General features: G+C 42.5%; 1 protein-coding gene across 14 annotated transcripts in view; it reads right to left on the bottom strand.

Annotated features, from left to right (window-relative positions):
• Positions 1-24,723, bottom strand: part of KIF1A (kinesin family member 1A) — a 246,538-nt gene that overhangs the window by 41,521 nt on the left and 180,294 nt on the right. For 5 of the 14 annotated variants that reach the window (XM_068280653.1, XM_068280658.1, XM_068280657.1 and 2 more), the window contains 7 exons: positions 23,795-23,900; positions 21,071-21,137; positions 20,904-20,988; positions 19,200-19,305; positions 18,504-18,530; positions 11,709-11,732; positions 5,769-5,883 (listed from right to left, as the gene is read on the bottom strand). In XM_068280653.1, the coding sequence (XP_068136754.1) occupies positions 5,769-5,883; positions 11,709-11,732; positions 18,504-18,530; positions 19,200-19,305; positions 20,904-20,988; positions 21,071-21,137; positions 23,795-23,900 (530 nt within the window). The remainder of the gene's footprint in view (positions 1-5,768; positions 5,884-11,708; positions 11,733-18,503; positions 18,531-19,199; positions 19,306-20,903; positions 20,989-21,070; positions 21,138-23,794; positions 23,901-24,723) is intronic. The other 9 variants (XM_068280654.1, XM_068280666.1, XM_068280664.1 and 6 more) reach the window with 3 other exon arrangements.

Below are 24,723 nucleotides of genomic sequence, written 5' to 3'. Positions count from 1 at the left end.
GAGAAAGTTGCGGTAGCTGATGATGAATTGCCACGAGTCCGCTGATCAGGCATGTATGATTTATGTTGTTATCTGGCGTTATCTGTGTTGTATTTGGTGTTGTGCAAGGAGTTGTTAATGTGTACATTCTGTGTTAGTTGCAGTTTGGAGTCTGCGTATTTTTTTACCTTCGGTGTAAAGCGTTCATAGTACGGGCTTTAATGTTTCTGTAATGTATGTTACGGTTTAGAATGTGGTTACATCCACATTTGTCACAGGCATGTTTTTTTCTGCTGGTGGTATTTGCTAGGTTTGTTTTGTTTTTTTCTCTTTTCTCGCTTTTTCAGAGAAGCTGTCTGCGTAGGGGTGAGGACAGCTTGGAGTGATGCCAGCAAGGCTGCGGTCGAGTGTAGCGCGCCCCGCAGAAGAGACCGGGGGGGGCGGCTTTCGAGTAGTAGATGGGGGGGGGGAGAGAAGAGAGGAAAGCGAGTGAGAGACAGTGATAAGCTAGGTTTTTTTTTTCTTTCTCTTTTTTGCGGTGAGCTGGGTAGACAGGAATGCACAGCCCACGGCTCTGGGTCGCTTTGAAGTTATGAAAAAGCTTATAGCCACAGCTGAGATGGTGGGTGATGGGCTACTGTACTCTGCCGGTTTTCTCGGTCGGATTGTTTTTTCCAGAGTAAAGCAAGCTTCTCTTGTTCCAGTCAGTGCTGCTAAAATGTTTCTTAATGTCTGCATATGTGTAATGTTGTTTGGTCAGCTCCGGCTGATAAATGTTCATCTCAGAAGAAGTTTATAGCTGGGATGGTAACAGTTAAAGTGGTTTGGAGTTGTATAGCGCGCTCGGGCAGTTCTGAGTTATGTCTGCGATGTAGTGAGAGAGATTTCCACGTCACTGGGTGATACTAAGATGTATAGCATCTAGAATTGCAGCTGGGACAAGGTTTTTTTTCTCAGGTTGTGAAGGCAGTGTGTGTGGCGGAATGCTGATCCTTTTTGCACTGTGTATCGATGCTATGTGTAACTATGCATAAAATGTTTGTTCTGTTTGAGTTTGTTTTTTCTCCTAATGTTTATAGGATTGAGAGGTTGCTATGGGAGCAGCCATCTTAGCTGGCAGTCCAGGACTCAAAATGACTAAGAGGTCTATGCTGGGCTGGGGCTGGTTTTTTTTGTGCATTTTTTTCCGTCCACTGATTGGTCAACTATGTTTTTTTCGAGCTCCTATCAAGTGTAGCACAAAGCACAAGAACTGACAGCAGTTCATGGGGCAATTATAAAGATGAAAGAATTGCCATTTACAGAGTGACAGTGTATCAGGACGGTGTTTGCCATATGACTACCTACCACGTGGGCATTCAGGGATCTGCATACAGGCATGTGACGCTGGTATGCTTAGCCCTGCTCCCTGTGTAGTTTAAGTGCAAAGTGCTCCTTCCTACAGGGAGGCAGCCGTTTTTTTTTTGTAGTCTGAGGGTAGTGGCACGGCAAACATTGGTCAGAGGGTACAACACACAGAACTTCTAGCAGAGCTGGTATCGCAATGAGGTTCTAGATAAGTAAATGCGATAATGAGTAAGAGCATTGCAGGCTCACCTGCAAAGCAGCAACAAGTGTGGCATCCGTAATCTGTGCATGCGATGGCCGCGCATGGACAGATAGGGGGGATGTGGAGGGAGCTTGCAATGAGGTGAGAGCTTCCAAAGGTGAAGCCTGCGGGAGCATATTTTACACAGGTAAGTACTTCGGATAGTACTTAGGTAGGGGAGAGAGGTTTAACTCCAATCTACCAAAAAGAGTAAACAGAGTTCATAAGAACCATAAAGCAACGAGATCAATTACGGTATATATTGATCAATTTAAAGTGTACAGAGTACAAGCCGCAGGGCGAATCCCAAATCATTAATAAGAATTGATTTGTTTGTATTTTGATTTCAGGAGTTTGGCAATATGGACTCGAGACAGCTGCAGTGCTGGCAGCAAAGAGGGAGATGTCAGTCGGATAAGCGAAAGGTTCCAGATGCCAATCTGAGGTTGGAGAACAGCGAGATTCCTGAAATTGGAAAGAGACTAAAACACGAGATTCCTGAAATTGGAAAGAGACTAAAACACGAGATTCCTGAGATCGGAAAACGACTAAAAAAACTGACTGAGCAAAGCATAGTGCAAATTGCTAATGTTTTTCTTTCCCAAGGTGGTGCTTTTATAATGAAGAGTACCGTGCTGATGGTGATCCTAGGTTGCCATTTCGTCCTAGGAGAACGAAGAGAGGACATTCTCATGTATAATAAGGGGTTAATGAGAATGCAAGGCCCAAGCATGTTAATGTTTGGTGACAAAGGTACTAATCCTTTCACACCTCCCTCTGCTTGGCACAGATGGACCAAGCAGGGTTGGAGGAAACGAGCACTTGTGCCAGGTGAAAACAAATTTCAGGGCACAAGGTGGGTGACAGGTCTGAAGGGTCAGGTGTGCGGGCAGTATGAATTGAATGGCAGGGTAAATCTGCTATTGAATGTCACACTCCCAGAATCGATGCACCGATCCAAAGTTTTGTTAAAAGGTACATTGCAGTACAATGGGTACATGCAAAAGGTGGAGAGTGTGATTCAGGGGTACCTTGTCTTGGTTATCCAGAGTGAGATGGTTCCAGATTGGAGAGGAACGAGCAGGAGGCGTCAATTCTCCTGCCGGAGAGACGCGGGGGACAACATCACACTCTGGAACTACCAACAGAGAGTGCCTCTGAAACAACTATACACACGTAAAGGCTGGAAAGCCGAGGGGTGGTGGTTCTCGAAACAAGAAGTAAAAATCGAGATCGAGCCACATTTCCAGGTGACAAAGAGGGTGGGGAGAGCGGTCCTGGGGGAGGGAAAGCCCACACAGGGAACCCCATCCACACTACACGGGTCACAACAGGGGACAATATTACACAGTCCATATGCAGCCGCTTATCCTCATGCTAGTTGGGTAAGTGAAGAGGTACTCTTAATTGAAAGATGGCAGAGAGTACAGTCTTCCCGACCTCAGGTACATATTGTGCCTCAGGACATAAGGGGGGAAGAGGTCCAATCAGGACAGTTGGGGACATATTTTGCCAGGGAGATGCTTAAAGATCCTGTCCAACTGAGATTGGACAAGGGGAGGTATATCGATTTTTCTGGTGAAGGATCTTTTGCATGGAAGCTTCAAGATGTTTGGGCGAACAAATGGAAACGGTGCAACATTCCTTTAGGCACCGCCACTTCCTTAGTTCCCACCTCAACACATGTCTTACACCATGACCTGAGAGGTCAAACTTTTTTGGTGCTAGACGGGGAGGTGAAACGAGTAGAGTTGTCCTCATGCTGGCAATTCTCCCAGAGGTACCTGTGTTTGCCGGGGCAAGTCAAATTTAGTGAAGAAGCCTGCGGGCTCAATAACACAGAAAGCGAGGCTACCATTCAAAAGATCCACCCTGAAGCCAAACCGATAGTTCCGGTGGCTGAAGGAAAGGTTTGTTTTTTTAGCATCATGTCTAAGGACACATTCAAGGTACATTTTCATAATGGTTCCGATAAGGGGGATCTGTCAAGGGGAACATATTGGGTGAGCGGAGATCCCATATGGATCCAGTCATCCAGGTTTGATGACGTTATTTCTCAAATTGTTAAGAGAACTCTAAAGTTCAAAGTTTCACGGGAAGTTCCCCTCCTGAAGGAGAACACGACATGGGACAAAGGGGAACAGGGTTTGATCCAAGATGACCAAACTTTGTTACAACGGTTAAACAAACAGTACACTAAGTTAGAGGTAAGATTTCACCATGATCCAGGTGATCTTAACGAGGTAGAACACAAAAATAAGCAGGTGAGTTCCAGTCTGACCTGGTGGAAAAGGTTTCCGTTGATGTTCCAGGGACACTCGGACTGGGCCTCTGCAGTTCCAAAGTTCTTCCTACACCCACTGGTCGTCTGGATGGGGATGACAACTTTAGGCATCATTATCCAGGTGAGGTTGTGTGTTAAAATTACGTAGAACAAATTAACCTGGTCAAGAGATTGGTGCCTCATAAACAATCTCATGAACCAATATTTTTAAATTAAGGGATATACAGGGTTACGCGTATAGGTTTAGTAGTAACAATAACAATAACAATAATATTTATATAGCGCTTTTCTCCCTGGGGACTCAAAGCGCTGTGACCCTGCATTATGCAGTCTCAAAGGCTAGGGAAAAGAGGTGAGTTTTTAGCCTTTTTTTAAAGCTGTCCAGAGAAGGAGCCTCTCGTACTGATTGTGGAAGTGATGGAGCTGATTGTATAAAGGCGCTCTTTTAGAAGGCACCTGGCATTGCTCCGTTGTGTAACAACCAAACGAGTTTCACTTTTCTGTGGTCATGCAAGTTTGTGAGTGATACGCAAGTGACGCAAATGCTGAGCATGTGGCATAGAGGGACTTAGAAGTAGGGCCTCCCCAGAGAGCTTGGTTACAGGAAGACCAAGAGGTCTTGCTCTCTCTCTTCCAGGGATAACCGCCTAGAGCAGAGAAGTTGTGTGAGCACGAACATCGAAAAAGTGAAACCTAAAGAAAAGAAACCAGGTACTGGTGGGTTCAGAAGCTGGGATCTGCGGGTCAAGCCTTTTTAGGGGGGATTGTTATAATTTAAGTAGGCCTCAGTTATTTGGACTGAGTTAGTCAAAAAGGCTTGGGGAGCAGACCTGCCCTTTAAGGGGATTTTCTCTTAGAGAGAAAATCTTCAGTTCTGTCAGAACTAGAACATACCAAGAAGCTGTTCTATGGACAAGGCCACAGGTCTCCCTGACCTGTGCATGTACACCACTAGAACAATAAACATCAGCCATATTTACTAAACACCACATTCTTGCATGTATGTCAAAAGCCGCATTGAATATTAATCGAGTAGGTGTGTATGATGACACCACGAGTGGGTCCACCAATAGTCTGATCTAGGGGATGGCGAAGATGATGTCATATTTAATTATTTTCTAGTCGGTATTAAAGCCCGAGTGAGCGATGGGAGCGCACTCTGCTTCTTACTTTCACACTACCTCTCAATGCTGACTGGAACCTCTAAGTATTTTTCATTCTATATGTAATCTGATATAATGTATGCTGTACATAGGTAGTCTAGTGTAACGTAGGTTAGAAAGAAGGTACCTGATTGACTTCAGCAGGAAGTTTAATCAAGAAGCTTGTAACGCAACATGAAGATTGGCGTGGCTAGGATATGATGAACTGTAGCTATCTGTATTTCTGTTTCCTGAATAAATAACGTGAATATTGAAGAAGCCTGAGAAAGTCTATCTCCTGCTTGCTGTGTTGAGAGTCAAGTTATCTCACAGTCCATGAGACGCAACTATAAGAAGTTGCTGGTGCCAGAAAAAGGTGATTAGAACAGTTTATAACAAGCAGGACTGCCAAGCAACTGGCATTGTTTAAAAGAAAATAAAGATGGCAGCTTCCATATACCTCTCAGTTCAGGTGTCCTTTAAAGCCCTAGTTCAGCCTTCCATTTTTAATGATAATGATGATAGCAAACCCTTTGTGCATTGAATGTCTTTACTTTTTTCCATAACTAGATTAAAATAACCTGATTGACTCCCATATACTTCTGTTTAGAGGTGTTATATAGATTGTTATACTAACTCCACAGTACCATATACTGGTAACTATCTGCATAACCGTCCAAAACAAATATGTTGTCAAATGTGCAGCGATACACCCACAAATGCAGCCCACGCTCATGCTACATTGTTAGGCTGATGTTGATGTCATAAGTCTCACCTCGACATAAGCTGACAGTGTCATGTAGATCTTCTCTCTGTAGGGAGTGACGCGATTCAGCAGTAGAGAGTTGTGCATAGAGCTGTCCCATGCCACTTCAAAATGATAGAATGTCCTGCCATGAAAGGAAGTCATTTAATACGCAGCACAGCTTTGTCCTTTGCACAAAAAGCACGCAAATAATACGGCAAAGTGTACAGCAAGGCACAGACTCTGCTTACTATGCACACAAGGAGTCACAAGCAGGTTTCCTAGCTTAATTTCCATCCCATGATTTTGATTCACAAAATGGAGCTTATAACTTATATGGACTCCGAGCACCTCTCATGGGCATGCCTTTAAGACTCCAACCAGTACTGCAAAGTACTTAAACATACCTTTCTGTAACATGTGCTCTCCTCTTTCATTTGAAGCCTGAATCGCCGTTCTAAATCAAATGGTTTTCGTTCGATTTCAATTTAAAAATCGCGGCTGCCATCTTGGCTATGTTATAAGTTTCGGGTCACCCCTGTCTTCTCTGTTAGAGGAGTGCATCAATGAATGAAGCAGGAAGAGGAAGTGACACGCATGGCCATTGCAAGAGGCTCCTCCAGAGGGGTCATAGCACGACTTTGTTGGAAGTCGTCTGGCTTAAAGGCATGACCATGAGAGGTGCTCCGAGTCCCATCAACTCTCCTTATTGTTTTATCTCATTAATTATCTAACCTTATCAGTCTGAAAGTGAACCCGAGCTGATACTCCCTGATTTAGTTACATACCTAGATAGAGGTAAGCCTCTAGATAGTTCAGAGGCTTTCTCCTCACCCCCAACATTGCCATGCACAGACTATCTGAACATATCCAACAAGAGCTTGTCGGATATGTTCTTGTGGCCACACTCCCTGCTGTGTATGAGCGCATAGTAAGCCAAAGCTGCTCCAAGGAAAACGGCTACTAAGGAATGTTGGTGACCCAGAACCACCTGGAAGGTATAAAGGGCCTCCTATCCCATATAGCCATATGCACTGATGAGGCTCAAGAAGTCTGAAACAGGCTGTATGCTGTATATATGTTGGATTGGTGTGGCTCTGTAAAATGTAAATAGCTACAGGCTTACTATACACCAGCAGTTCTGGATGAGTGCTTGGGTTCAAGGGCATAAAACTATGATTTACATATACGGGTATACTGGGTATTCCTTGATCATTGTTTACATCATTCCAAGCTGCACTCACCACAAAGCATAAAAGACTCCTGAAATGCAAACAAACGCACTCCCCATAGCCTGATACTGTTTGAGCAACAATGTAACATAAGGAAACGGCCTCAGTGGGGGGGATTGGTCCCTGTTTCCAAAGACAAAACCACTTTCAGTGCACAGACAGACAGGGGGCCCCCCACCAACAGAAATGAGGCTCACCAGATCGTTGCCACCTCAAACACCAGGTGGATCTAAAATATATCTGCTGAGAAATCAGCTGGGTTGTCCAAAAATGCTTCAATCAGCAACTCTTTACTTCCATTAAAAGTATAGTTTTAATTGCACGTGAGTTCCCAGGAGGCTGCAAGATGTGGGTGTATTCCTACAGGAACATGATGTCAATGACAAGGTGAAGAACAAAGAGAAAGCCAGCTGTGGAGTCACAATGATGCTGATGACTAAAGAAGTGAAAGAAGCGCCCGACAGAAATGTGCTACAATCACTCTTCTCATCTCCCCACTAGCCGCCACAGCGTCCACGTCTGGCCTGTAAGCTAGCCTACATCCAACTAGTAAGTGCCCTCTTGCATTTCAGGAGTCTTTTATGCTTTGTGGTGAGCGCAGCTTGGAATGATATCAATTGATATTTAACCGCACTGGGAACTTTCTGCTGCAGCCACCTTGGAGTTTGTATGTAGTACAAGAAACTGAGGTTGGGACTATATTGGTGCAGTTTTGGACTAAATCTTTACTATTCCTTGATCTCTGCAAAGTTATTTTTGTGACTTTACTAGGCAGGATTATAAGTTTGTAGAATACGCAGCCTTACTCACTGTTTATTTTTGTATCGGTTTCTGTATATTTTTTGTAAATTCATGAAAACTCTTTATATAAGTATGGGAAATTTGATTTATCTCAATTTTTTTTTCCTCCACTTTTTAAAATCTGTTTTCCACATTTTTTCTCCATTTAAATGAGAGAAGAGTCATTTTCAATTGGCAAACTATCAAAACTACCATAAACATCCAAAATTGGAGAAAAGTTCCACTGAAATGAATTGAAGAAAGTCATGAGTAAGTACTATGAAAGAGGTGCACAGAAGTCCCAAAAACTCATGTGACCAAAAAGTGGAGATAAAGTAGAGAACAGCTACAAGTGTCTGAGAGATTCCTCCACCCCACCCGCTTTACCTTCTTTTCTTTATTATTGCGTTCCTAACTATCAATTTTCTATATCCTTTTTATTTATTTATTTATTTTTTAATGATCATGCCTCTTTGTCCTGTTATGAATTCTCAAAGTGTAAAACTAAAATTGTGATCTTCCTCAATAGATAATCGCCTATTCCCAGATTTTTAAATAACTCTCAAGTACTGTGTGAGTACTGTTAATAATCTAATGCGGTCCTCCTGCTACCCAGTTTTCAATTATGCTCTACACTAGTTATCGCAAGCAATGTTTAAATTGGTTGCAGATACTGGATCATGTGCATAGTGAAAGCAAATACTCTTACACAGGGGTTGATTCACTTTTTTTTCTCAAGAATTATCTCTCCTTAGCTTTTTTTTCACCTTATCTAAACTATAACAAAAAAAAAAAAAAAAAAAAAAAAACACTCCAAACAAGTTCCAAATTAACCTTGATATTATTTTTATTGACTTTTGCATCATACTTTCTTGCTTGTGTAAATGGTTTTATATAGATAATGTTAATAGATAAGACAAGATAACTCATAAGTACAGGTGGTCTCCTACTTACAAACAGGTTCTGTCCCGGAAGGTTGTTTGTAAGTTGAATTTTTTTTTTTAAGTTGAGTCTATCACGTGTTATACGTAGTAAGACGTGAATAAATTATTTACTTTTGACTAACTCTGGATTTGGACATGTAGTGTAAACAATGTTTTTAGTTGTTTTCAGAGTACTTTTAATGTGTTTTAACCTACTTACAACAGTTTATACAATACCGTAACATAATAAAAAAAAGTAATAAAAACAGCACTTTATATTTTGTACACGAAGACAACTTTGTATGTAAGAAAAATTGTAACTTGAGTTGTTTGTAAGTAGGGGGCTGTCTGTAATGTGAATCAACCCATTGTGGCTTACCATAATTTCATTGTTTCATCTCATAGTAAAGAGAGTCTTGAGCACAACACTGATACAAAGTATAAACCAAGCACAGCACATGAATTACACACGGACACACCAACTAATACGAGTACTATATACTGATACACAAACTAAAAGCAGCTTGTAGTGGCTTCTGGTTTCCATAATGATCGAAATCTTTTTACTCAACATCTATAATTTGATAGAAGCATAATTTTTGTCACTGTCCACTGCAATCAAGTTATCTGAGTGGAAAAAGTTATCTGGGAAGAGCATAGTTGCCTATTTTGGGCTGGACCTCTAATTTGAGTTGAGTGGTCCAGTCTGAGATGAGTCCTCTTGGAGGAATATTCTTCAAAACCTCAAGGCTAAGTTCCCACTTGATCTAAAAACTAGTAGCGAGAGTGGACCATGTAGTGTCCGCTCCAATGGTCTGTTATGGTCCGGTTGGGACCTGGGACAGGTGTCTTTCAACCATAGGTTATATGGGAAACACATTGTAAGGAAACGCGGAAAGGCCGCCGTCTCTCAAGGTGAGGCGGCTGTTTCCGCGTCCAGCATGGCGTCACAACGTGGAAAAAACGCTGCATGCCGCATAGGCAGTGTGGCGGAATCCGCATTGGTAACGGCGGAATCCGCATTGGTAACGGCGGAATCCGCATCAGAGGCGGATAGATACACTGCATGACAGTGCTGGTGTGGCTGGGACTGATAGTCCACCAAGATTCAGACTTACACGCGCGCGAGCACAGAGGCAGAGTTTAAATAACAGTTAGAAGGGAGTCAGCTGACCACCTGGGTCAGCTGACAATTTCCACTGCTCTCATTGGACCAGCAATTAGGGAGGTCCTGGAAAGGTCCTAGAGTATATATACTGCTGGTTGTTCACTTGCTCTTTGTCTGGCGTGCGATCACATATGTGGGAGCACCCAGATCCGTAGTCAGATCCGCAAGTGTGCCGGGACCAGCTGGAGCTGTAATCCTACACTTAGCTAGATTCTGTTGATAGCTAAAGTACTAGTTTGATTGTGATTATCTGTTATGACTTTTGCCTGCCTTGACTACCCTTCTGAACTCTGATCTTGTACCTCGATAATTCTGATACTCTGTTGCCGATCTCCGGCTCGTTTCTAGACTCCGCCTCAGCCTCCTGATTCTGTACCTCGATATATCTGATACCCCGTTGCCGAACCCTGCCTGTACCTAGACTCTGCCTTTGTCTCCTGATCTTGTACTTTATCTGTCTGTGTGTATACGACCTGGCTTGTCCGACCTCGAGAACCGACCTCACCGTTAGAGGCGGTTCCTCGCTCTGTTAGCGACCCTTCCTCCTGAGGGTCACTTCTAGACATCCTTCCTACTGTCAGTCTGACTCCTCCCATCTTGGAGAGCTCAGGTCTGCGGAAGGAATCGGTGCAGTACTCCTTGCTGCACTGAGGCCTAGTCCTCAAAGTGTTACTGTTACACCAAACACTACACTCTACTCAGGTGAACAGAGGTTAGTCTGTATATCGGATTATCGGTGAGACTGCAGATCACTTATAATCTGGTATATATCTGTATTTCCGGTGATACTGCAGATCACCGGTAATCGGATACTCTCTGTGCCCACCGATCGTTACACACATCCGCTCTTCTGGAAAAATCAGGACGGCACAGAATGCTATTTGCATCAGTTGGGCAGAGTGAAGAAAACGTTTTTTCTGCAAATACCCAGTCACCACTTTTGCTGTTAATGGCCACTTAAAAAAGTGTCAATCCTTGGCTGACATTAAAGTCAATGTTTTCTCGTTTGCCACTTTCTATTTATGGATTGCCATTTTAGGGTTATTACATTAGGAAATCAAAGCCCTGACTGCCACTGTAATTAATTAATGATATTAAAGGTGCAATCTGTAGGTGATCTAAGAAGTGGCGAACTGCAATCACATCGCCACTTGTTTATAAATCCTTTAGACTCCTGAATAGTTTTTCTACAACAGATTAGAAATAAGAATTTGTATCTGACCAGTAATTATGGGTGATGGCTCTATTTTCATCTGCCCATATTAGCCACTACAGAGTGCTGCTGGAAACTTGTGTAACATACAACTGTACAACATCTCAGAATATCAGACAACAACTATTTCAACTACAAAAAAGGAGGCAGGAAAGAGAGAAATGAGAAGAGCAGAGAAGCTCAGGAGAAAAGAGCCAGGAAGGCAAGATGATGATGAGTATTTAGGACTGGAAGCTGACAGAGGTAATGGAGAAGCTGATGATTGATGACAGGAACACAGAAGATGGTGGTAAGAAAAAGACAACAGGAGAAGGAAATCTGAAAATGATTTATTATGGCACTATGTGAGACAGACATCAGAAATATGGGGTTATGGAGAAATTCTACATGTCCAGTCCTAAGCAAGGAGAAGAAACATTATTTTGTGGTGGAAGTGCCACGATCTGCTGGCCAAGGAGCACAGTGCTGTCACAACCAAGAGTGAAAAAGACAACAAACTAAAGACATCATCCATGGACACGGCTGTTTCTAGGCTAGAAAATATCTACTCAGTGAACAAAAGCATTATGGGGAAAGGAAACATGAAGAAGAATGTAAGCAACAAGGGCAGAGACAACACAAAGACAGGAAGGGCAGAATATCAGAAGTGAGTACCTGGTGCCCCGCCTGGAGAAGCTGCTGAAGGTGGGAGCCCCAAATATAGAGTGAGAGTGTTAAGGGCCAATACAAGTCAATGTGGGGCAGCGAGTTCAGATACAGGAAGTGGTCATGTAATGTCATGCATGGAGGAAGAAGAATCTAAGACACCGCTATCCTAAGACTTCATCATCTCATCAGAGCAGAACTAGGTTTTATCATTTATATGCTATTACCATGCAATGCATTGAATGATCATTGTGGGGAAAACTGTAAAATGTAAAGTATATATGTACAAATGAATTTTGTCCCAGAGTAAAATGCACTTTAAATTATGTTTTTCCTATGTAGATGACACATACATTATGTATTATTGTAATACTGCATATACAAGTAGGCAGGCCAGCCAGCATCTTTGTATAAAGCCTTGCAGAGGAGGCTGGAGGGGCAGAGGCTGCACACCTGGGGATCTTGACATAATTTCTTACCTTTCTTCTTTTTCTTTAGTTTTCTTTCTTTACCTTTGCTGCTCACTCTAGTTTCCCTCGGCCACTATTTGACCTTGCCTTCATTGCTAGACTGAAACCATTGATCCTAATTAATTCTATGGAGCCATACCGTTGCTTTATATTGGCCTAAATATTTCTGCCAAATAACTGTACACTTAAATTGGAGGGCGTAACTTTGTTTTATTAAAACAATCTAGATTGTAGACCTCATCTATAGAATACGCAGACAATGGCCAATGTGCAATTAATTGTTTCTCCTGAGTTATCTCCTAGGAGATAGTTTATATATTTTTTTCAAGAGCTTTTAAGCATTTTACAATTGAAAACGTACACAAACTTTGCTGAAAAAGTACTACCAAAATTATTTTGACTATTTTCTTGCTTGCAGGTCGTTTTAAAAGTATTTTATGACAAGGCCAATATGCAATTCACTTTTTCTCTTGAGTTTTCTCCAAGGTGTTATTTTCATACTTGTCAATAAAATTAATTTTACACCACCAGCAAGCAAAAAAATACACCAAATAATTTTGATAGGATTTTTTCACCTACATTTTGGAACTTTTTCCATTGCAAAGCGCTGAAAATTTATTCTAAATAGAAGATGAAAAATGATCTCGTAGGAGATAACTCAGGAGAAAAAGTGAATTGAATATGGGCCCTTGTCATAAAAGCCTTTTAAGTTACCAGCAAGCAAGAAACACTCAAAATAAATTTGATAGTACTTTTTCACCAACTTTTTGGTACTTTTTCAATTGTAAAATTCGGACAATTTTGTTAAAAGATAAGATGAAAATTATCTCCTAGGAGATAACTTGGGTGAAAAAATGAATTGCATATTGGCCAAGGTGTAAAAATATCACCAAGGAGAAAACTCAGGAGAAACAGTGAGTTGCATATGGGCATATCTGCAAAATGTTGTTTGTATTTTGCAGTTAGAACCAAATACAATTTTTGAAATAGAAATAAGTGCAGTAAAAAAAATAAAAATAAATGATATCTTGAACCTCCCCCAGGACAAGATGGACTAGTCCAAAATCTGTCACTAAGCGGTTCAGAGCCGCCAGCGCATAAGCCCTACTGACAGCTATATAGGGAAATATTCATTGAAAATGCATTTTACTTTTGGACAAATTTACATCAATTATGTATGTTCTCCTATGTACTTTAACTGTTACAGTTTTCATCATAGTGTTCCTTTAATTTACAGTCTTTGTTCAAACAAATAAGACCTTCATCAAATACTCATGACTTTACAGGCAGCTAGTTTCTCTAGAGAACAATAAACATAGTTGAGAAGTGGTTTGACACATTATTCAGGGAATGACCGCCTGAAAATTCATTAAAGTACAGAAACACTTTATAGCTGCAGCTGGCAGCACCGATTACAGTATTTCTATAGAACTAGGCTGAAGGCATGTATAATGTGGTGTATATGTTCCCATACATCAGTAAACCAATGAGATTGTTGGGTGAAGTAAGCGTCATCACTGCCAATCAACAGGGCCGCTGCTTGGCCCAGATGAACCAAGCGGCCTCTTGGGGCCTCACCCACTGCAGGAGCCTCCCATGCTGCCAAGGCTGCCCTGTGTATGGCCACCACTGATTCCCCATCACTCACACACAGACCTCAGATCAGCGGCAATTTGAACAGCGGGGAGAGCAGTGCAGTGACCACGGAGTACACTTCAGATGCAGAAATGACGTCATTGCTCACTTCCTGCATTTGAAGTGTGCTGCACAGTTACTGTTCTACTCTCTTTATGTCTTCACTGATCTGCAGGTCTGTCAGTGGCTACCTATACTGGGGATAGACCTTGGCTATCTATACTGGAAGTGGCTTCCTATACTGGGGATAGACCTTGGCTATCTATACTGGAGGTGGCTTCCTATACTAGGGATAGACCTTAGCTATCTATACTGGAGGTCGCTTCCTATACTGGGGATAGACCTTGGCTATCTATACTGGAGGTCGCTTCCTATACTGGGGATAGACCTTGGCTATCTATACTGGAAGTGGCTTCCTATACTGAGGGGAGACCTTGGCTATCTATACTGGAAGTGGCTTCCTACACTGGGGATAGACCTTGGCTATCTATACTGGAAGTGGCTTCCTATACTGGGGATAGACCTTGGCTATCTATACCGGACGTGGCTACCTATACTGGGGGAGACATTGATTATCTATACTAGGGGCAGCTACCTATACTGCTAGGACACCTTGGATACCTATACTGAAGAGACACCTAGACTATCTATACTGAGGATGGCTACCTAAACTCTAGAGGAGGGGGGCTGCACCTTCGGCTGCCTATGTATAATGGAAGCCTACCGATTACTATGGGAGAAGGGGATTCACCTGGGAAAGGGGGAGGGGGGTGGGTCGGTGCACAAATGATGTGCTGCTTGAGGCTAAAAAAAAAAAAGGATAGCAGCACCCCTGCCAGTCAGTAATTGCACAACAGTAGCCAGATGTACTAAAGGGGAATGGAAAGCTGGCCATAGTTAGCCTTGTCCACTTGTCCTCCAGAAATAAAGCAGATAATTACATGTTGGCTATAGATACAATCCAATCTGTTGGCCAACTGTTTATTTTGTTAAAGCGGACCCAAACCAAACAGTTTTTTAATTCAAAATATTTAGTTGCACCACTCTGACACATACAAAGATAAATAAACACTCCTTCAAGCCTATGAGCATTTCAGTGCATACTTTTCACTCTTCTCTTTTCATAACTAGGGTTATACAGGTGGCAGCCATTAGCAATTCCTCCTTTGCCAGACACCACCTACTCCACCAGTTTGCCGGATTCTATCCCGGCAATATGAAAGGAAGGGAGGGGTTTCTCCAATAAATGTAAAATATTTTATATTTGGCATCATGCAGCTGAAAAAAGGCGGCTATTTATTATTATAATTTAGAACATAGATTTTATTTCTGAAATCTTGTATTTTTAATTTGGGTCCACTTTAACTAAAACTAATGTAGAGCTCTGATGGACAATTCAAACGGTTTTACTAACAATTATGTCCTAGAAGACTATTTACTACTGATTAAACCTCCCTGGCGGTATTGACGGTTATACACGTCAATACAAAACATGCTGTGAACAGTATTGACATGCATACACGTCACGACTCTCCTGCACTATATACTAGACCCTTGCTTGACACATTTTGGCAAGTTACAGAAAAAAAAAGGTTATGAAAATTAATTAGATCATTTTTTGCACAGAAATCCTGGGGAAATTGAGCGCCAGGGAGCTTAAGGTGCGTATACACCTGTGACTAATGTAGCCTGTTGTTGGCATGGCTGTACAGATGCAAATTTAATTGTAGAAACTGGTTCTGTTGCTATGCAGGGGACTGGAGGGCAGACGGAGCGACACGTGCATGATGTCACACAGTGGGCAGGGGAGCAGCGTGCACAATGTAGTTGCTCGGCCAAGTTTATCCTCCCGGTGGATCGCTTGCAGGCAGGCTGTCAGGGGCTACTGTACACATGCCTGATAATCGGCTGAGGCAGTTGTTATCAACAACCTCAGCCGACTTAGGTGGAGTTACTTCACATAAACAATTTTTGCAGTGTTTTTGAATCCTATGACCTAGCTGACCGTAAGCCATTCTGAATTCATATGCTAATTACATACTGGAGGGAGAATCTTCAAATCTGATGGCAACTCTATACTTTGCAGACATGTGACTCACTTTTCCAATGGTAATTACTCCGGAACAGCTGCATCAAATATCGATATTGTGTGCGTAATGGCATTCACCTTTTAAAACAAACCAGCAGGCACAGAAGACCTGACTCTTTAAAGGAGCTCCAACTAACCCAACCCAATCTCCCCAGAAAGTGACGTGACTGTGGGGTGGAAGCTAAATATCTTCACTGTGCCCAAATCTCCACCCCCACTTCTCTTGTGAGGAGGCCCCTTTACGGCTCCCCTCCATTCCATGTCCTCCTGTGTGCTGCTTGTGCACATGCATGATTACATATTCAAACACATCATGCCTGAGTACTACACAAAGTGCCAGACTGCTTTGCAACTTTTGACGCACCTTCTGCACCACCGAGAGGGTGGGGGATCAATTGTATGGAATAAAGGCTTGCCAAGTGCGGTCAGTGTCAGTGAAGAAGAGAAAACGACAGGAGACAGATCTGTGGTGCTGGACAGGCACTTCCGCAACAGTGGCATTAAAGAACAAGGGGTTAGGGCCCGGACAATAGCACCAATTTCTCAAACTTGTCAGGCTCATTACTGTATTACTGTGGAAGTGGGGTAGATTTACTAAACTGCGACAAGCAGAATTATGTGAGTAATACCTTACTGGCCGATGAAAAGAGTGTAACGCATTACATTGCAATACATTACATGCAACTTAAAGTGAGTCTGAAGTGTAACTAAAACAAAGAATAGTATACAATACCCGGGAGGGAAAGTCGCTCTCTGCAGACAGGAAATAAGCATGGATGTGAAATGAGACACTGTTATAGTACATGCAGCAAGACACTTGCACTTTCACTCCTCTTCTGACTGGCAAATAGCGGTTACAGGAACAAGAGACACTGGCATTCCTAACGTGTACATGAAGGAGACAGCGACCTTCCCTCCAGGGTATTGTATACTAGTTCCTGCTGTGGCTGTCAGGCAAACGCGGTGTGTGGTAAGTAGGCTACAAATATGGTATTTCAACCCATGCCTGTCACCTGTGGAGATGGACTATTCCACAGTCCGGGGCCATTAGTATGTTCATGGGATGCCATCTTACAAGTACATTGAAAACAAAATATATAAAAAAAATTGATTTTTACCATTAGTCTCCCTTATTAAAATTGCTAGGTGATTCATTTAAGGGGTGCTCAAATAATTGAATACTTTGATAGTTGTCCTTTAAGGAGAGGGAAGGCTCTGGGTCCTTTAGAGCCTTCACGTTCCTCCTACAGTCCGTGCATTCCAGCGCTGGATCCCGACAGATGGGACTGCTCACTTCTGCTGCTGCGGGAGGCTTCGGCAATCTTCGGAGACTGCTAACGGAGGATCCAGCGCTGGAACGTGAGGACCGCAGGAGGAACGGGAAGGCTCTATAGGACCCATAGACTTCCCTCTAATTAGGTGGGTATCTGTTTTTTTTTATTTAAATTACAGCTCAGACTCCTTTTAAATCACCCTGCAGTAAGACTCACGCACTTTATTCTGGTTAACGTAGTTTAGTAAATATCACTTTTAGGTCCATTTTAAATAACACCCCTTAACAGATGCTACACCTGCCCTTCTTATAAACACTTGCCATCTGTTAATAAAGAATTGACAGCAACAAACAAATGCCAGTACATGTACCCTGTATTACATGTACTGTAATTACACATGACTCTGTACTGCATGTGACACATGCAAGATGTGCAACCATTGTAACATATGCAGGTCCCTTTTATAGCTCCCCTCCCTTTCTGAATGCAGAGTGCAAACTCTGCACTGGGGAGGTAGGGGAGGGGGTTGGAGGAAAGAACAGGCCGCAGCAGATAATGGAGCATGAATATGGAGTAATAGATTCCGCCTGGCAACTGTAAGCTTGTGACTTGCTTGATTAATAGTCAGAGCAGGATCATTTACCAAGAAACCTAGGCAGGTGCTTGGGGCTTAGTGGGTGTCAAGGGGCTCACCTGCCATCTCTCTTAACTTCAGCTTACCAAAAGGTGCACAAGGGGGATTCAAATCTACTACCTTGCCTAGGGTCCCATTACATCTTACTCCATCTCTGCTAATAGTACACCCAGCCCTTATTGCTTGTAAGTTAAGATCCTCCTTCTTTAATCTGCATGCATTGTAATGTATAATGTAAACTGCTGCTCCTTTTGTGTATAATGTAAACTGCTGCTCCTGCCGCTCTATACTATCTATCGATGTGAGCTATATCTTTATGAGCTATATGTACTGTGCCAAACCCAATTCCGGGCATGATCCAGTCATGCTTGGCGAAATAAACAATCCCTGTTTCCTGATGCATTACCAGGGGACGGTCATTAATATTCTCCTACATGAATGAAATTAGCATTTCCCAAGACTAGGAGGGGGGTAAAGGGACAGTTTGGTAAAGTGGGGAACACAACACCTGGGGCAGGGAAGATGAGATGAGCAGACTGCATAAGACAGTAACAATGTAACTGCGGGACAGAGGGAAAAAAATTAAATAGCCAATGAAGAGTGATACAGAGGGAAGGAGAGACCAGGGTAGAAGAGGACAGTATAAGGGAGGAGAGGGTAAGCTGGACAGCAGGTTTGAGGAATGATAAAAAAATAAAATACCTAGGTGTGTCAGAATCAAGAAACTGCCTGAAACACAAATAGTGAGACGTTAGTTGTGACCGGCATCAGGCAACGGGAAAGCTCAGCCCTCAATGTCCCCAAAAACATTCATCCAGAGATCTTCAGTTCAGCCAGTGGACAGGTCTTAGTAAGTATAGCTATGCTGCCTCATTTGTCTGATCCACAAGGGGAACAAATGGACCTTGTTGTAGCATGGTGAGTGCTTAGGTGACGTTCAGAGGTGCAGATATGGGGACCGTTGAAAAGTTAGAAGGAAATACATGAAGTTACCAGTGAGAAAGGTGGAAAGTACAAAATGAAATATGAAGGAGAGCCGATGGTTTTTGGGGGAACATAGTTAATACAGATATTTGGGATGGAGTTGGTATGACAGAGGGAGGGCTGTGGGTCATGCTTGTAATGACCAAGACACTGGTGGTAAGAAAAGACCATTAGGATGGAGGAGGTCATTAGAGAGTACAGTGATCTGGAAGGGTGGATGCCCTGCAGTGTTGTGCCAGGGGTACATGTGCGGAGCAAAGGGAGACTGGGTGAGGGGGAAGCTCATGCTCAGGTATCTCCCTCTCATTCACATTCTCTAAGTTCTCTAACTATACACATCTTTCTGGCTAACACTTCCCATTCTTCTCGTTTATGCTAATTTGAAGATCTCAGAATGTCCATTTCATCACTCACCTGTCACCGCCCTCTGGTGGCCGATAACCTGCTGAGAGTATGTTTAAGGACAGAATGTTGGGATCAATGAGAGACTCATCAGCCTCTGGAGTATTCCGGATCCTCCCTAAAAAGAAAAAAATACATTTTATGTTCATCACTTATGTTACCAGGTGTGTTTCTGCTGAGATCTAAAACTGCAGAGAAGGATTTTCATTGCTGTGTCTTTATTGATTGACTTTCCATCATTTCTTCGTTTTGGTGACACCTGTACCCATGACAGGTGGCAAAATCTTCTCTTCAAGGACAGAACAAGTTATGAAGGCCTGACAACATTTCTAACCCTTCCCCAAATTAACAATATACTTTTTTTTTTAAAGCTAGCAGTTTTACCACTGTTGAGCTACATTTAAAGTAATATCATGACTCCCCATCCAAATAGGTAAGTACTGAAAATATGAGTGGTTAATAAAGTTAGAGGAGGTCAGCGTTAGGTTTTAGCTCAGTTTTAGGGTCATGTTAATGTTACAGGTGGTTATTAAGCTGGCCATACACAATTTAACCAAAATGTTCACATTACGATTAAAAAAAAAAAAAAAAAAAAAGACTGATTGAATAGTAACATCAAATGTCTTTTTTTTGTTTGTTTGTTTTTTGTTTTTTAAATCTAACGAATTTCCGAAATTTTTGATCTCTTGGCTGTAGTGGAAAGTTGTGATCAGTCTTTAGAAAAAAAAATTAATATTTTGGGGAAATTGGTTAGATTTTTCAAGCAATACAATCAGTCAAGAAAATGTATTAAATCTTAAACATCTAAGAAAAGAAGAAAATTGTATGTTCCCCTTTAGGTGTATTTGGATGTTTTAGGGTTAATAATAGTTTAGAAGATAGGTTACTGTTGCGGTAATATTAGAAAAGGTCAAGGTTAGTGTTAGGAACTTTGGTTGGAAAATCTTTTACAGAAGACGCAAAGATATGTCTAGCGCTGTGGGAATAGGGGGAAAATAACAGTAACACGGGGATAAGGTTAGTGTTCATCATAGCATGAAAATGTAATCAGAGTTAGGGGTAGGGTAAAAAACTTTTTTATCCCCTGAAGACGGCGAACTCCGAAACTAGTCGGGACAAGAGTGGGCAGCACGGAGACAGGGTCGATTGGTGAGGTCCTAGTACCACGTACAGTGGGAAGCGTTAGAAGCGGAAGAGGGTCCTAAGTGGATTAGGACCCTCTTGAAGTAAGTGCCCACCCTGTATACCCTGTACTGCTTTTATCCAGAAAATAAAGGAATTGATATTATCCACTAAAAACATCCCTGTTCATTTGTTTGCACCTTGAGTGCATACAGGTGGTGGAGTGGAGAAACATCATATACAGAAGAATACACCTGCGCTGTGAAACTATACTTTTATATGAAACAAGTGTGGCCATCATAATCTTTACACCAATAATATGATTAGCTACACAAACACCTGATATGGATTATTGGAGGGAGTGAATGCTGGTAGGGGGGGGGGGGGGCTCCCCTTTAGTTACAACCCTGCTGTCAGGGTATGTTAGAGGTAAGGGTTTTGAGAGTTTAGGAAAGCAGCAGATTTCAAAATGTAGCAGTAACGCTGTTAACCGCAACATGCTGTGCTGAGTTCAGCATTGCCAAGATGTTTACACTGAGGTAATATTTCCTTTTCACATTAGGTTACTCCTAATACAAGCAATTAGATACCCACCTACTACCAATTCCCGCACTTCCAGCCACTTAAGCTCTGCTCCAGCTTCATGAACAAGGGTCACTGAAATGCGTCTTTGGATACCCTGCAGAACACAACATTTCATTCATAAGGAGTAGAAAGAAAGTGAACCTGATTGAGATGCATAGTTTGCATGCACAGATTACCTGATGCAGAAGGAATGTACCATGACAAGGTAAACCAACACCATGATCTACTGCCACAGGTATATAGCTGCAAGAAATAAGGATAGAACACACATGTAAGGCACTTTATTTGGGTAAAGCTGGACAGTTCAAAACCGGACTAAATCAAAATACAATTCTTTTTAGAATAGGAGATGTTTGCCCAGATGCACTTTAACCCTCCTGGCGGTCTATTAGAAACTGCCAGGGGGCAGCACAGTAGCTTTTTAAAAACATTTTTTTTGTTAAATCATGTAGCGAGCCTCCGGCGATCTTTGATCAGGAAATCCCGTTCAAAGAACGGGATTTCTTGAAGGGCTTCCCCCGTCGCCATGGCGACAGAGCGGGATGACGTCATCGACGTTGTGACGTCAAATGGAGTCCCGATCCACCCCTCAGCGCTGCCTGGCACTGATTGGCCAGGCAGCACACGGGGTCTGGGGGGCGTGGCGATCGGCGGCTAATCGGCGGCGATCGGAATGCACACGCAGCTAGCAAAGTGCTAGCTGCGTGTTGCAAAAAAAAATTATGCGAATCGGCCCAGCAGGGCCTGAGAAATCCTCCTGCGCGGCATAACCTGAGCTCAGCTCGGGCTTACCGCCAGGAAGGTTAAAGTAAACCTACTCTTTTTTGTCCCCCACCAAAAAACAATCTGTGCTCCATATGAAGATATATAACTACTTACTTATTTACTATGATTTGCTTGTTATTTTAATACCAGCAACTTGTAATGCTGGGGGGGTCATACTTTCTGACCACCCAGCACAACAAGGCTAAGAGCTGGATAATGGAAGAGGTTACACAGGCTGCCCAGAGCAACTGCAGCTCTGGGCTTCTGATATCGCTACAAATAAAACGCAATGGTAGCGCAGTGCGATGTTGCGCTGCCTTAGTTCGCACTGTGCTGTCTTAGCGATAGCAAGTATTCAGACAGGTACAAGACAGGACTATAGATTGGAGCGTAACTAGTAGCAGCCGCAGCTCACAGTCATGTCCACAGAAGCAGAGCAAGCTGGCTAACAACAGTCACCAGCAAGCATCCACCCAGGCAAGGCTACAGGATAGAACATAACTGATAACAACTGCAGCCTATAGTTACGTTCCCAGAAACTAGAGTAGCAGGAATACTACCAGTCACCAACGTGGTGATGACAGAATCCAAGCTCTCAGGATAATGGACTTCACTGATCCACCACGGATGCAGCGAATGTCCATCGAGCATGGAACTAGGCAATACACAATGATAAGAAAAATAACAAACAACTCAACTAACGGATAAATATATATTAGCAAGTCTGCATATATATTTATCAATAACTAACTAAAGCACAAGTAATAAGGTCGCATAGAATTACAATAACAGAACTATACAGAGTAACAAGGTGCCCAGTAGATCAGCGTACTGACTTATGACAGGCGGGGTACGAAATGTGAGGCAGACTTTTATTCCGGCATCAGCCAATGGATGCAGGTATGCAAATCTCCACAAAGCTGAATGGTAATCACTCAATCCTGAACTGGCTTGATTAGCATTTGCTAGCTGGCTATGAATGCAAAGGACCCCCATAAGAAATACATGCAGAATTATGTAACAACATGCATGCAGGGAATCCAGGGCTATCTGGCCGCAGTCCACCTGCAACAAGCAATTGGTGGAATGATGACAGCATCCTGAGCTGCCTAGAACTGTAGAGCGATTGCAAATGACAATGAGACCCATTGCAAATGCACAACCGAATGCAAGCAGATAAGCCAGAACTGTCCGTTTGCAGCTCCACTGCAACGGACAGAATACGCTACAGGAGGGATCCTTACACAACCAGTGCTCAGATGCTATGAGGCTGTGTTCCCACTTGCATCGGATCATGTGCAGCTAGCGGGAGCCGACAGTGTAATGTCCGCTCCGATGGTCCGGCTGCAGCCTGGGACAGATGCGTTTTTCCTATAGGCTATATGGGGAATGCAAATGCGGCTCCTGGAGTATTGCAGACTGCACAGAAGTGCGGTCCGTTTATTGCAATGGATCCCATGCTTCCATTACTGACGGACAATTGTGACCGTCTCCCGCATTGCTGGCAGACTGCTAAGTTATAGTGAACCTCCAGACTAAAAATCTACTCAGCAGAACTGAAAAGGCTTGGTGTTTCTTTTACAGTTTTACAGCATCAGAACTTTGTTTTTCTTACCAAAGCATAATTTTTAGCTGCATTTTTAGCTAAGCTCCACTCATCAAAGAACACTGCCTGGGCTTTTTTTCCCCTGATGCTGTGCAAAGCATGATGGGATTTCCTATGTTGTTATTCACGTTGCCTAGCAACTGGGAGGGGTGATCAGCACACAGGACAGTTGGAACTGTGTCTCATGCTCCCTGTCACCTCCTTTCAACCAAAACAATAGCTGCTCTCATGAAATCAAACATTTGCCTGTTCTTTTAAAACAGGGTGGGTAAGAGATTATATTACCTATCTATTTTAATTAACATAACTAATGTAACTTAATGTCAGTATGTTTGTTTAGGCTGGAGTTCCTCTTTAAGTTTGACTCATAGTTTTGCAATTAGGATGATTTACAGGAAGCACAGCAAACTAAACATGCATAGATGGCTTGTGCTAAATATATAATTAAACGCATTTTTATTTATCAGTGGGAAGGCAATAAACATTTCTAGCTTTTTCACTTGACTGTGAAAGGATTAAAGTTACTCACTCTCCATTAGCCTCCAATTCACAGATTTGGAAGTATGTCATCAGGTCGTACTTGCAGTGACACTGGCCAGTACTGGGAACACGCTGTCTTAGCTTAGTGGCAGGAACTGAAAAGAGGAAAATGTCAATCGGTGAGAGCAAATGACAAGGCAATAAGTCAAACAGCCAGAGTAGACCAAGATGAAACGGAAATATATCACAGTGTAGATTGGCCAAAGTCAGTGATTCATAACGATGCAGAACAAGGAAAGAGCTGCCTTGGCCTTACTCTGTCTGTAGATCTCATTACAGAGTAAAGGCCTCTGCTCTAAGGTGTGCATAAAACTACTATCATCTGTACAATTGTTCTTAAAGAGTAATGCTGGATCCACAACATACCATTTTTCAGACGATTTACCTGGCCGATCGATTATTTCCAGCATGTCCGATCTGAGAATCGAACGATTTTTTGAGCGATTTTCTGACAGATTTCGGTAGAAACAAACGGAAATCAGTCATAAAATCGCTCAAAAAATCGTTTGATTTTTAGATCGGACATGCTGGAAATAGTTGATCAGCCAGGTAAATCGGCTGAAAAATTGTATGGTGTGGATCCAGCATAACTGTAGTGAAAAATAACATAATTAATAAAATTGCTTATTTTTCACAATATTTATTTATAGATTTTTTTAGTCAGTAAAAAATTGTAAAATCTTTTCTCTCCCTGCTTTACATTCTGAAATTTATCACTGGTGGTGACATCTTTAGTTCTGGCAGGTGATCTATATGGAATGTTAGTTACTGAGAGTTCTATGCACAGAGGGAAATACTGCTGGCTCGGCAGTTGGAAAAAGCTCTTATTTCCCACAATGCAACAATGTTCACAGACAGCAAACTGTCAGGACCTTGGTCCTGACTTCACACAGCCACTGATTGGAATGAAGTTCAATC

This window comes from Hyperolius riggenbachi, chromosome 4 (genome assembly GCF_040937935.1).
Source record: "Hyperolius riggenbachi isolate aHypRig1 chromosome 4, aHypRig1.pri, whole genome shotgun sequence".
NCBI lineage: Eukaryota > Metazoa > Chordata > Amphibia > Anura > Hyperoliidae > Hyperolius > Hyperolius riggenbachi.
The sequence above is the reverse complement of the archived record's forward strand: the minus strand, read 5'-3'. Positions and strand labels throughout refer to the sequence as shown.